This window comes from Macadamia integrifolia, chromosome 3 (assembly GCF_013358625.1).
Source record: "Macadamia integrifolia cultivar HAES 741 chromosome 3, SCU_Mint_v3, whole genome shotgun sequence".
Classification (NCBI taxonomy): domain Eukaryota; kingdom Viridiplantae; phylum Streptophyta; class Magnoliopsida; order Proteales; family Proteaceae; genus Macadamia; species Macadamia integrifolia.
Window position 1 is genome coordinate 8,348,878 of NC_056559.1, and position 15,350 is coordinate 8,364,227.

Here is a 15,350-nt window from a genome sequence, read left to right on the forward strand (position 1 = left end):
GTGTTGTGTGCAGCTCAGCAGTTGTAAAGGAATCCATCAAAATGTGAATGGGATTGTAAAATTTAACAAACTTTATCAAGTTCATTCATTTATTTAAGGCGTGGGTTGTTAATTAAAGACAGAGCAGAGAGCACTTTTCTTATTTCTTTCTTTTTCCTTATTTTATATAATTACAAACTAATAAACCATGTCTATATTCTTGTTCATGCAATTCTTTCTTTCTAGTTTTGTTAAAGATCATTGTCCCATAAACTATTCATTTTAATATTAATATGGAAGGATTAGTTCTGCTTTTGCTTGGTCTTCATTCTTAAAATAGTGAAAGAAACAAGACAGAGTATGTCCCACAATAAACTTCCCATGTGAATGCTACCATGAGTCCACGACACAAACCCCTCTCTTCCCCTCCCTTCCCCTCCCACCTTTCTTTGTCTCAAATCCTCGCCTGTCTTTTCTCTCATCTATCTTCTAATCACCCTCTGTTTTCATTTAATTACAGGGATAGGTTTCTATGTGCTAATGTACCCTACCCTACACAGAATTCCCTCTCCATCCTCTTTATTTTTATTTTCCCTCAAATCATTGCTTTTCTCTTTTATTCTTTCCATTACCTGAGGCTGAAATAAATTCACCTTTTACACCAGTAGGCAACACTGGACCTACTATTTGGCTCTAGGAGCCAGGAGGTCATGAATGGGCCTTCCCTACTGTAATTATAAACAAAACAACAACCAAGTAAGTCGGTTGAAAGATCCGTGACTGGCAGCAAAACCTGCACAAAGACAAATATAATTTACTCCTTAAACACATGAAGATCAAATATTGAAAGTCTTGGATCCCTGCTGTCTTAGGCTAGTTTTCATGGATATTGTCATTTGAGTTTCACTCACGGATTTAAAATTAGGAATTGGATTCGCAGATGCCAATTTCAGTCAATTCCTCTCATCTCCTTTCCTTACGAGAGATGTATAATCGTAATCCTAAAAACGATGCAGAAAATAATAAAAAAATAAGAACAAACAATCTGCATAGGTTTACGAGGTTCGACAAAATTGCCTATGTCCTCGGTGAGATGAGATTCTGTTTCACTATCAATGAAAAACAGGGTTAAAACGCTCGTCCTCAAACCTCTCAGAATTGCTTACAGATAAAGTAAACATTGCTACAAATATATAGCGAAAACCCGTAATCCATTGTTTTGTTCTGTCGAGATGCCTACACCAATACTCCCAGCAAGATTAAACTGCGACGAAATACAAGACATTATACACTAATAGGAGAATTAGGGTTGAGTTGCGTCACGTTTCTTCAAACCCCTGCTCAACACTAAATCCCAAAACTCAACTCAGGCCCAACCTATTCCTGACGGGTTCATGTTAGCCCAATCCAGTCCTCATTGATTAGATTTGGCCAGGGTGATCCTAATTGGCCCTGAATTTTCCTAGGATTGGGCTAACCCTGATTGACACTATTTTTGCCATTTTGTTTGTTATATATATTTAAAAAATAAAAAATAAAAAATAAAATCACCAATAGATAATTAAATTTTAAAACTATGAATTACAACACAATAATATATGTTTTAAGACACTTGACAAATAAAAATCAATAACTCAGATTTCATTATTCTAGATAAAAAGATAGGATGACAGTCTTAAATTAAATTATATAAATCATGATTAAAATCAAGATCAGATCGAGTTGGACCTAGCCTTAACCTAAGCATGGTCTATTGTCTAACCCTAATCGGCAATCAGAATAAAAAATCTTAACCCAGATTATATTCAAATTCAGGACTAACCAAGACAAGTTTAAGCTATTAGTTTGACCCAACACACCATTCAACGGCGGGAAGAGCGGGGAAGAAGAAGAAGAAGAAGAAATGGAATTTAGAAATGGAAGCAATTGGGTCTCTCTCTCTAGGGGGAACGTGCACAATTTGGTGAAACGAGTTGTGATACTTTCCTTCCATGTGAGCTCAGCTGTGATCATCTACCGCAAATAATTGGACATCAGTCAAACTAACTCCAACTAATATTAAATCAAGTTGATGAGCCAGTGAGAGAGTAAAAAAGTCCACAAAGCTAAACCTGATCCAATTCACTAACCCCAAGTCCCAGACCAACTCACTTACCAACTATCGATCGAATCTCACATCTCTCTTCACATTCTCAGTATGGCATGCAAAAAAGCCCACCCACGGCAACACCCTTATGTTTTTAGGCCTTAGAAACCTTAGCATTCAGATATGCCCAATACATGCATTGCCCCTTTATATTGGTACCATATACGTTTATAGTAAGTGAAGAATTTCAATGAGAGTCAGACTACTTAATTCGTATATAGAAAGGCTCACGTCATGAAATTAGAAGAAACAAAAAGAAACAAAAGAAAATCTATGAGAGACTATGTACACTACAATCATATGCTTGCCTATTTTCCTCTAGAGGCACATCAAACCCTATATAAAATATTTTTTTTTTTTTTTTTGAGTGATTTGTAAACATTAGGCTGTGGTTCCGGCAATCCCTTACTATATTTTTATATCATGTCATTTGCTTTGGATGATATAATCACTACAGTGTTATTTTGGCTCTTGCTAGCTATTTTTTGTTCCCTTTCATTTATTTTCTTTGTTTATATAGCTAGATCTATTGTTAGAGAGGCCCATCCATTAACTTCGTTAACCTCCCAATTTAGTTTTTATCAATTTTGGTGGTCTAGTCCACCCTCTTTTTTTTGTACTTGTTCCTTTTCCAGGCATGGTTAGGTGATAACATTTTTCCAATCTACTACCATTAAGAGTACATGGAAGGGCATTTATGAAGCGAAAAAGACAAATATCACTCCCAACCATAGATGAAATGTACAAATGGAGTCATTTTTCCCACGATCCATGTGTGCTTTGCACTTATCAATAGACATTTTTTACCAAGAATAAAAATGTACACGTATGGATGGGTGATCAGATTCAACTAATTACTGAATTAAGTATTGTAGGTTGGTAGCTTTTGGTAATTAGCAAATTAACTCTCCATATAATATAGAAGATGGAGATTCCATTCATTATCTTGGTGTCCTTTCCTCTTTAGTTTCCTTCCGTAGAACAAACAATCAATCTTTTTGTTGAAGTCATAATCATAAGGAAGAAATGATGGGGTGGGGGATATGCCATAAGCCTTTCTTTTTTTTGGCATCCATTGAGTGATCCTTTCTCCCCACTTAAACGAGATTGTGTGGGCCATCTTCTAGAAATAAAACTTTCTCAATAGATTAAATTAGGAAAATCCTACAAGCATCCAATGTTTATACCTTTGTTTGGCTCCATCTTATTTTATCATCATTTTCCATTGATCGGTTGTTTCAACGGTCGATTATCTAAGCGATCTCATATAAAAGGAATGATTCTTACCAAGGGTAAATTTGATCAAAAATAATTTTCTTAAGAGAGAGAAAGTTGGCAGATTGCGTAGCATACAATAATGCCTACCTATGTTTATTTCTCCTTCATATGAAATGACATATTTATCCCTATTATGGTAGGAGAGATAGACACATGGAGGTGCTACCATGTACTATACAGACAACGAAGGAACTCAAATCCCATTTTTTGGGGACTACTACTTGATATAATCTGTACATATTGGTATCAGTATAATGATGCTGATATTAAAAAACATGATGTGAACGACTGGACCAATATGGGTGAGTCTTGAAGTTGATGGTAGTCCCTTTCTTTTCCTTTTCTTGTGTATTTAATCCCACAATGGTGGTTGTATCATAATATGTGATAGCAACTATCAATCTAATAAAGGTTTTGTAGGATGGGTGGCTATCTCGTTGCAAAAAAATGAGGAAAAAGCTTTTTGTGGTCCTTATGTCCTTTGGTTTTGTAAAGAACTCACTCTCATCAAGAACTAAAACTTCAAGGATTGCACAAAGGGTTGTTGAGAAAATAGGAGCTAAGGTGGACGCATGTAGAAGTTTGAAAAGACAATAATGGAAGCTTGAATGAATTCACAGTAATGTGTTGTTGGGAGCATAAGAGCAAGGTTGGGTGCATGTAAAAGTTTGGATGAATTTATGAGACTCTGCAACTTAGCTAATGCAAGGGTCGAATAAAAGATGGCCGTGCAAAAAATTGATACACTTTTTTATGAGAAAACTCGGAGCATGCAGTGTCACTCCCTCTTCTCATTTGGAAAAAATTGTCCTCTTATATTCAATCAAGTGATTGATATATACTTTCAATTTGACGATTGAAATTGATGACATGTCTAATCTTTTCAATTTTATTTTATCTAATGGATCTAAATAATTTCTCGTTAAAAAAAATGGTCAAGCCTGGGAAATAAAGTCCAATTGGCGGAGAGAGAGAGAATCCTTTTTTTTTTTTTCTCTCTTTTTATGAGGTGGTACGGCCGTACATCTTATCATTTGAATCTAAAGAGAACTTGTTTTTTTGGTAGGAGAGTCTAATGGTAGGAGAGTCTAAAGAGAAACAAGAGTCAAGACTGACAGCAAATAGGGTTACGTAATGAGGAATCCCCCAATCTCCCATTATTTTTTATTTTATTTTTAGTGGACATTAATTGAACCCGAAGTAGAAGGAAGGAGATGGAGAGGGGGTTTAGAATTTATTATTAGAAAGTGATGGAGCTGTCCACTTTTGTTGTTTTGGTAGCCGGGGCCCACCATAGATGCCGTCGGTGGTGGTAGTGCAACTGAAACATGTGCTGTGTGGCAATATCATGTCTCGCTGTGCATGAGTGATAAGTGCATCCTCCCTCCATCAATGATTGAACCTCACAACCACCGTTCACCACAGCCGACACAAATCATTAATCATTCGACCGTTGTGACGGGGTAGTAAATATTATGGATTTGGGATTATTGGGATCCCCGTTCCGTTCCGTTATCGTCGGTGGAACTAGACCAACTTAAAACGTATGTGGGGTCTCATTCCTATTGGTCCACGTAAGATTTTGTGGACTCATCACCGACGGTTTATTTATTTATTTTTATTTTTTAAAAGCATATCATGGTTCTAAAAATTGATAAGCCGATCAGATCCTGGATCACCATGCATTTGACACCTATAACGAATATATGTCCTTGTGGGCTCCACTTAGTATTTGGAAGATTTGAAGTTAGCTCACAGGTCCTCTTCACTTGGACTTCTTTTACTTCCAAACTCTCAGCTATATTTTTGGGGATTTAATGTTGGCCTTTTCCTCCTCTTTATGGTCTGATGTTCTGATTCTTCGGGTTTGATTTTTCCTCTCTTGTTTTCTTTTTTTTTTAAATAAAAAATTTTAATAAAGAAAAAAATAACGTTACCTGATCGTGTGATCCTTGCACTTAGATATAGGAACATGTAAAATTATATGAAATCACAAAACTCCATCTATGTTGATGCCTTTACATACATTTTCATTAGCCCCACCACATTGATGCAAGGCTACACCATCAAGAAACGACCGTCTGCCCTTTTTAATAATTTGGGGAAAAAGTTACTATGCCAACAATGTGGAGATGCTTCTAATTACATATCACATCCTCAATGTTTGGATCCCTAACTAAGCACAATCTCTTCTCCCTAATTATATGGATTCTTTATTGGATAAAACTGCTTCCTACATCGTGATTGATGTAAGGTCAGAGATTCCTCTTTAACACTATCGTTGTGGAAACTTCTCCCTTAAAAAATTTACATCGGCTATGTGATACGTGGATCGAAATCCTCTACAGCCTCTGGCGGAGGCTGGCAGAAGATACTTTAGATGTCGACACGTGATGATGCCACGTGGATGGTAGATTGAAGACATATGGTTTGAAAACTGGTTTTCCCGATTTTTCCTACCCAACCCAGTTTAAGGATGAAACCAAAACTAACTCAACGTTCAAAACCCCATCCCAATGATGAGTTCTCTTTTTCTTTCTTCTGCTTTTGCCCTAACGTTTCTCTTCTTCTTATTCTGCTCGTGAACGTGCTTGAGGGTTTCTCTGCTTCTTCTTCTAATCGTGCACGTGCTTAGGGGTTTCTGTTTTGCAAGTCAAAAAGTGGAGGAGAAACTACAAAGAGCAATGGAGGAGTGGCTAGAAAAGATAGAGATTGGAGGGGGGAAAAGATACCTAGAACAGTTGTAGGTAGTTCAAATTTCAGAGGAATCTATTCTTTGCTCAATTTATGCTAAACCATCTACATTTACAGACATACTGTGAGAATCCAAGTCTTATAAGTCAAAAGAGAATCCCCAAAACAATCAGAGCTCCTGAAAATTGAGGGATTAACTTTCTGGTCAACAACTTTTTTCTTAGAGAAGCCAGTTCAAACCTGGGAGAAATGGACAATGTCAGGTTGGCAATCGAAGCCCCACCAATGCTTCTCTAATTCCACCTTCTTTTAAAGAAGAAATTACTTTGTGTTTATTTAACCACAAACTGGTTATCTAATATCTGATTGAAATGATCAACTTCAAATTCATAGCCTGACTACCGAGCAGAAGAAAGAAGAAAACTCATCGTTGGGATGGGGTTTTGAACGTTGAGTTAGTTTGGGTTTGGTCCTTGAACCGGGTTGGGTAGGGAAAACTGGGAAAACCAGTTTTAAACCATTCAAACCATATGTCTTTCAATCCACCGTCCACATGGCATTGTACACATGTTGATATTGTGTTAGAGGTTGTAGAGGATTTCGATCCGTGATACATGCACAGCCAATTTCCTCTTGGGATTTTGATAAGATAAATTAAAATAAAGAAAAAGTAAGAGATTAGACACGGAGAGAAGTAAACTAGGAAAAATTAAATAAGAAATACAAATGGATAGTAGCTTAACGGACGAGGCTATGACGTCTCGGCTAATTGGGAGATAGCCAGCCTCTTGTCCTTCTTGAGAAAGCCATGACCTCCTTCTCAAAATATAGAAATTGTAGTAACTGTCATCTTTTCAAGTCTATCTCATTCAAGGTAATCCCCATTTAAATATGAATTCCAATAATTACAACTTCTCTCATCCACCTACTACACTTCCCCCATTAATTATAACTCTTATAAAACTACTCAATAACTACTAACAAAATAAATATTCATTTATAAAAATAACTGCAAACACACTACACCCATGCTATGTCACCCATAAACCCACGTACATAACACTATGTTTGATTGTAAGGGGAACTAAAGAGAAGAGAAGTGAAATTTTCGTACTTAAAAAAGAAATATATGTAATCATTACTATGTGACTTCAATATTAACTTCAAATCATTCTATATTTTATTATAAAATTTCACTTTATTTTGTATTCAAAATCTTTGCTATAATATGTAAAATAAAAATTACATGTAAAATATATCATTATTAAATATAGTTAAAAAATGAAATAGTTTAAACAATTATATGGGGTAATGATTATAAATATTTCCTTTTAAAATATGAAAATTTCACCTCCCTCCCCTTTAAATTTCCATTGCAACCAATCGGAGCCATCACAATAATTGATACTTTTCATTTTTTATTAACAAAATGGATTGGTCATTGGAACACATGATAGTTCAGGCCCACGATTAGTGATACAGATGATCTATGTGGGCCGATAGCTCATTACCTGATTTAGGGGTGTAAGTGGAACAGCCCAAGATTTTATGACTAATTAATTGAAACAAGATTCCCTAGATTGCTATAGCACTCTTGGCTTTGGATGGTTATCAAGAAATGGATAGGATTGATGGTAGCCGCCTCCTGCAGTGGTTGCTAGCTTCTTCCCTGTGTGAACGATGATCTGTGATAGAGTAGATGCTATATTAAAACTCTTAAGGGCAGCCTTAAAATCCTAATGCCGCTTGAAGTTATGGAGTGTGAATCACGTTTTCGTAGAGTACCATTCTCGTATGTCTCATTCACACAGATGGAATCAATCACAAGATTTTTCTTTTGAGTGAATTCCATCTGTGTGGACCAGTTCCATACAAAAATGATTCTTGTACAAAAATCTGATCCGCTCTCAAAGTTATGTGTAAGAAAAGACTTTAGAGGTTCTATTTCCATAGAAAGCAAAGCCACTTTGTAAAGAAAGGGTCGTGTTCTTTCTTCACACGCATCATATGGATCTGATTCTCTCTCTCGCTCTCTTTCCTTCTTTTCATTCCATTCTTTGGCTTCTTGCAGTCTTCCTAGTAAACCTAACCAACCACCCACGTCAAAGAATCTAAAAGGAACAAAACCTTAAAAGCCAGCTGCCCTTCTCAGTCTGCTTGCATGTCTTAATCTGCAACCTAATTAAGCCTTTGATCGTCCCATTCTCGTGTCTCTTGTCTATCATTGCAAAAATGGTAACCTAAATAAATAATACTTCATTCCATCAGTTTGTTTTCATCCCATGCATGCATATCTTCTGAACTAACTATTTTTTGAAACTTTGTACAATGGGTGGTGGTGGTGGTGCAGAGCAGGGAGGTTATAAGCGAGGAGAAACCCATGAAAGTTGGACCTTGGGGAGGACAAGGTGGAAGCCACTGGGACGATGGAGTCTACACCGATGTGCGGCAACTTTCAATCACCCATGGTCAAGGAATCGACTCTCTTCATATTGAGTATGTCGACCTTAAAGGATCCTTCCTCTTTTCTGTTAAACATGGTGGTAAAGGAGGCTCCAAAACTGATAAGGTATTTTTGGGTTTTCTTCCACAAATTATAGATGATATTGTTTTGTAGTCCGTCACAGTTTAATCTAAGGAGTACTGGTGCAAGCCCCCCAACAGAACGATGGTTCCACTTGCTGACCGTGGGGTTTACAAAGGGGGTCTTGAATTTTTTTTTTTTTTATTTTGGACTCGTTTTGTGTGTCAATTTGTATCTTTTGTTGTTACGGTTTTTTTTTTTTTTTTTGTTATTTATTTATAACGAAGTTCTTTTTCTCTGAAAACAATTGAGAGAAGTGTGAGGACAAACGTTGTAACCCTATTCTCCATTATAGTGAAGCAGATATCTCATTTCACTGAGGACGTAGACAATCTTGCCAAACCTCACAAATCTGTGTACATTTTTTGTTATTGTTTTTTTCATTATTTTCTACATCGTTTTAAGGTTGAATTTTTACATGATCAGCCCCTATTTTATTTTATTTTTTTGAAATCCAATTAATTATTTTCTTAATTACAGGTAATTCTTGATTACCCAAATGAGTTCGTCACCTCAATTCATGGTCACTATGGTAATATGAGCAGCGGTGGTCCTGTCTTCATCCGATCACTGACAATAGAGAGCAACAAGAAAACATACGGACCTTATGGTGTTGAGCAAGGAACCAAATTCTCATTCCAAATGATGGGTGGCAAGATCGTTGGGTTCCATGGAAAGTCTGGAATTTATATGGACTCCATTGGAGTTTATGTGAAGCATTTTGACAAGCCTACTAACGACCCTCCCAAAGATTTGGTCATCTCTTCCACTGATGATCATAAGTTGATCACCTCTGCCACTGACCCTCCCAAAGATTTGGTCTCTTCTACTGATGATCATAACTTGATCGCCACTGCCACTGCAAAGATCAGCAACAGCAGCTACACCGCCAACCCTACAACTTCTCATCAAACCCATCTTATTGTTCCTCTTTTCCTTATGCTCTTTATACCAGTGATGATTAATCTGTATGTATCCCTAATGTTGTGTAAATTGTTAAAGGGATTCTCTTATTGATAACCATCAAAAGGTGTCAAATAATTTGTATTTTTGTTTATTTTTATTCTTTTGACATGATACATTTTTTTTCCCTTAAAAGGGTAATACTGTTATTTCACATGTATATTAAAAAAAAAATGTACATATATGATAATGGCACAATGATATGTCACTTTCTAATTATTTTTAATACCCTTTTATATCTTATCTTGAATTTTTTTTTTGAGAATATGACAAAAGGTAATTAAGAAAAGATGCAAGTTCTTCTACAGCCTTCATACTGACTCTAGTTTATCTCCGCAGCAGTATCAATTCGTGTGTCTCTTATCAGTGCAATATGGTGACATAATAATCTATCATAGCAGTTTTTAAGTTCACTTTCATCCCATGAATCATATGAACTAACTATTGATCAGTTTTTGAAACTTGAAAATGAGTGTTGCAAAGAAGAGAGGTTAGGGAGGACAAACCCATAAAAATTGGACCTTGGGGAGGGGAAGGTGGAACTCATTTTGACGATGGAATCTACACTAGTATGGTGCAATTTACAATCAACCATGGTGAAGGAATCGACTCTCCTCACATTGAGTATGAACTCCAAAGATCCTTCATCTGGTCTGATAAACATGAGGTTTTATAAGATTGTCTACGTTTTCGGTGAGATGAGATCATGTTTCACAATTAATCCAGAATAGAGTTACATGGCTTGCATTGTCTTCACACCTCTCTCAATTTGCTTACAGAGAAAGAAAATCTCATTACAATATATAGTGTAACCTTATATGAAAAAATAACAGAAATACCCATAAAGCCTTAGAAATATTTTTTTTAACCCATTTTTGCCACTGAGGAAATTTAAGACATCCTATCCCTAACATAGACCTTATGGAGATACCCTTTTCATGTCATCTCACATTCTCATTACATGCTCTTACACATAACACATATTCTCTCCCTGATCATGCCTTTTTATTGGGTATAACTGTTTCTTGCATTGTGATTGATTAAATCACAATATTAACCTACCGATTGTCGCTTTTAGTTATTTTTAACAAAATGGATTGGACATTGGAACATTTGATAGTTCAGGCCCAGCGATTAGTGATCTAGATAATGTTAATTGGCCGAAAACTACCATCACAGCTCCTTACCTGGTTTAGTATGCAAGTGGACCGGGCGAACCATGGATTCATCCATGGGTCCAAGATTATAGTTACTATTTATTTTAAAGAAAGAAAAAAAAAAATCCTTTTTTTTTCTGGAAAATCAAGCTTATTTTTATCAGCTACCGATCCATGTCAATACTATATCGGTTTTAGGATGATCCATACCTAATTTAATATCGTGCACTAAAACCATGGTTCAATGTGACCTAATACAATCTATCCTTATCAATATTGGTCCTAAACAATACCAGTCCCAATATCATGCATTAAAACCTTGTTTTTCCCCTTTCCCATTGCCAAACGCCAAACTATTGAAAAAAAAACCCTCTTCTGCTGACATATATCAAAAGAAAAATGCATTCTTTAAGTAGAGGATATGGTTTGAGAGGGCAGACCTCAGCGCAATAAATTAAATTATTCTATTACGATCTAATGGTCATGAGTTTGAATCGGAAAATAGGCTCCCCATGAATCGGGGTTAACTATTATTATTTAATTTTTTTTTTAACTCTGATATTATCTGGGACCCAGGAAAACCATAAAATTGTATTAAATAAGAAAAAAAAATTAATGAAGAAACAAAGGGGGGGTATAACCCACCTTACCCCAATCCATGAGATACAAATCACTCTGACACTCATAAAACCCAAAAAAAAAACCTACAAAAGAGGAAAGATTACAGTCTAAAAATTGTTAATCACACTTTATCCTCCCGAATGATGTAACAAATATTAGATGGGAGAGCATTATCACCATGAAAAACCAAAATTATAGTAGATTCACATGCAAAGTTAACTAACCAATCTACTGCGCGATTGCTTTCTCGAAATGAAAAGGAGATATGAGCTCTCAAGAATCAGGGTTAACTAGCCTTGTGCATTGGTTAAGGTTCTTTGTTATAAGATATGGCATGCATGGGTGATGGAATATAAATTGTCTCTTGTGTGTGTGTGTGTTTTTTTTTTTTTTTTTTTTTTTTTATGTTTTCTAGTCAATGAGTAAAAAATATATAATTTTTTTTTTCTTTTAAAAGAAAAGTATATCCACTTTGTAAACTTTGTAAGAAAGGATTGTTCTTTCTTCCTACGCATAATATGGATCTGATCTCTCTCTCTCTCACTATATCCTTCTTTACATTCCATTCTTGGTTGCACTCTTCCTAGTTCACCTATCCACCCAAATCAAAGAATGCAAAACCCTCTTAACAAAAGCCTTCCCTAGCCTCCTCAGTCTTGCATTTCTTAAGTTGCAACCTTATTAAGTCTTTCAGAGACTTCCTCTATACTCTGTATTAGAGTATCCATTCGTGTCGTCTATTATACATAGCAGTGGAAAATGGTAACCTAAATTTCATCAGTTTGTTTAATCCCATATATGCATTGCATCACATGAGCTAATGGTAATGGTGGTGGTGGTGTTGCAGAGCAGAGAGGTTAGCGAGGAGAAACCAATAAGAGTTGGACCTTGGGGAGGACAAGGTGGAGATCAGTGGGACGATGGGATCTACACCACTGTGCGGCAATTTTCGATTACTCATGGTGAAGGAATCGACCATATTCAGATTGAGTATGTCGACCATAAAGGATCCTTCTGGTCTGTAAGCCATGGGGGTCCTTGAGGCCTCAAAACTGATACGGTATATATGGTATATAATTTCAATACAATACTATCGATACGATACATGAAAATTTTAAAATCTTTTTGTATCGATTATGATACATATCGATACTCTATGGAAAATTAAAAATCAAGGTGAAATGTATATTTTAGTATGTATTGCTACGTATTGGTCTGTATCAATCGATACGGTACGATACGTACCGATATGGTGCACTAGGGTCATATAATGGCCAAGATAGGTCATTTTCTAGAAAAACATGATTTTTGAGAGGTTTTTGTTGCAAAGTTACTGACGGTCATTTTTCTCTCTAACTAAAGTAAAAATCAAGGTTGGGAACAAGGATTTTACATTTATGGAACAATTACAAACCTTTGATTCTTAGTATAATACTTTCAATTTAGTGTTTATGCATAACACATATTATCTATAGGTTTTTTTAACTATTTTTTTCTTAATGCAAAAGTGTATAAAAAAACGTTTCCTATCAATTTATGTGTATATATCTTTAACATATCTCTGATACGATACGATGACCAATATCGATACTTTAATCATTGGCTCTCATGCCATGTTCGGTACAATTTCACCTAAATATACACAGGGAGAGTAGGGTTTTTTTTTTTTTTTTTTTTTTTTTGCGAAACCTATGTGTCCATTAATTAATTAATTAACTTCTTAATGCGGGTAATTCTTGATTACCCAGATGAGTTTCTGACTTCCATCTATGGCCACTATGGTACATTCAACCCACAAAGTGCTATCGTGGTAAGATCACTGACATTAGAGAGCAACAAGAAGAGATACGGACCATATGGTTATGAGGTTGGAATCAAATTCTCACTCCAATCAATGGCAGGTGGAAAGATAGTTGGGTTCCATGGCAAGTCTGGAAGATTTATCGACTCCATTGGAGTTTATCTCAAGCCTTTCCACAAACCTAATAATCCTTCCAAAGATTGTGTTTTGGTCCCTTCTACTACTGATCATCAAAACTCGACCCCCTCTCCCACTGAAAAAAGCAGCAGCAGCAGCATAACTTCTCATCAAACCCATCTTCTTCTTCTTCTTCTTCTTGTTCTTCTAGTGATGATAAATCTGTATGTAGCTGTAATGTTAAAGTAAATATTCTTAAAATAGTTCAGGTCCTCTCTCTGTATGTATGTGTCATTGATGATGTGTGATAGGTGGGGTGGTTACCCGCAGAGGAGGTGAATATATGTACGTGCAGTACTGGATCCATTCTCCTGTAAGAACTCCTCTCTTGGCTGCAAGCCTGTAACTGTATGACAGAGATGTCATATAGTCTAGTTAGTTACTTCATAGTCTAATTATATCAAACACCTTCATCCTTTGTATTGGCATGCATAATTGCAATACTTCGATAATTATTGTACACTCTCACATGATCTTAGATTAAAAAGCTATGTTTTTCCACGTGGTAAACTCAAATAGGGATGATATGTGATAAAGTGAGTAGGCTTGTCTATCTCTCACATGCTAGTTATTAGCATTTAAGATGGATATGGAGGATTTGGTCTCCTTAGTTTTAACTTTAAAAGAAAAAGAAAGTTACCCGCTTTGCTTGTCTACACAAGAGACATTGGTGGACACAAAAAGATTGTACTGTGCCTGTCCCATGAGCTAAAGATGCTTCTGTATGGCCTTCTATTGGTCTACGTACTGATGTAGTGGCCGCTCAAACGGATAACGTTCTCTTAGTTAATTTTTAAATATATATATATATATATTAAAAAAAAAATCTCTGAACTAACCATGGAGGCTACAGTAACTCTCTCTCTCTCTCTCTCTCTCTCTCTCTCTCTCTCTCTCCACATGAAATGACCTCTTTATGTCTATATGTACGAAATCATTTCATTGTTACGCATTCATGCACTCACCCTTGTGCTGCTTGCTTAGAGAATCCTTTCCCATAAAAAAATTTTGATTTCTCCACTACATTACACAGATAACTGTTGAACTTCCCTCATAAATTAGGTTGTGTTTAGTATGCATTCTAGTTCGATAATGCATTCAAAAGAAATTATACCAAATGCAACTTTAATCTTTCACACCCATGATCATAAACCTATGGTCCACTATTTATTTAGCGTATATTTGTTATCTCATCTTTTCAACCTCAATATTTTTTGGATCTCGGGTACCCCACCCCACCCTGTAAAGATCTCAACCCTAAATCATTACCAAAGAAAATAAATTATGAAATGTTTATACTACTATACTTTGAAAGTGTTTGAAATTATATAATGAACTTTTTAAGATTAAGATTACGTTTGGTATGATTTCTTGAAATGCCCATTGTCAACCACACAAATATTGAAAGAAATTAATTAAATTCCTCCACTGGCATATAATAAAGAGAAAAAATGCATTTTTTTTTAGCTGATCATATGGACCAATTATAAGATATATATGCCTGACACTGAGGTGCCATAAAACAAGATTCTTTGTTTTTATTTTTATAATCAAGGAGTGGAAATATATATATATATATATATGTAGTTATTAATATTGAGTAACAACCGACAAGCAAAGTGCTCTTGCTTTCTTCTTTGTATGATGATGTGTGATGAGAAGATGGTACAAGGGCTACCTTCAATCCCTGATGCCTGAAATTATTTGTATGAAAAGACCCAAGGTTCTGTTTCCTTTTCACAATAGAAAGCAAAACCACTTTGTAATGGGTTCTTTAATTTCTTCCCATATATGCAACACATCATACGGATCTGATTCTCTCTCTTTCCTTCTTTACATTGGTAGTGGAACCCAGCATAGCTTCCATTCTTGGCTTTTTGTAGTATTCTTAGTTCCTAACGATTGTAATTTAAAGACACCCCACCACTACCATTCTACCTCCAACCACCT

At 35.8% G+C, this 15,350-nt stretch overlaps 1 protein-coding gene across 1 annotated transcript; it reads left to right on the forward strand.

The window, feature by feature from the left end:
* Positions 1–8,262: 8,262 nt before the first annotated feature.
* LOC122073137 (jacalin-related lectin 19-like) lies at positions 8,263–9,863 on the forward strand. Its single transcript, XM_042637672.1, has 3 exons — positions 8,263–8,332; positions 8,448–8,666; positions 9,162–9,863. Exons 1-3 carry the CDS (start codon positions 8,330–8,332, stop codon positions 9,696–9,698), a joined length of 759 nt encoding a protein of 252 aa, XP_042493606.1. The 5' UTR covers positions 8,263–8,329; the 3' UTR covers positions 9,699–9,863.
* The last annotated feature ends 5,487 nt before the right edge of the window (positions 9,864–15,350 follow it).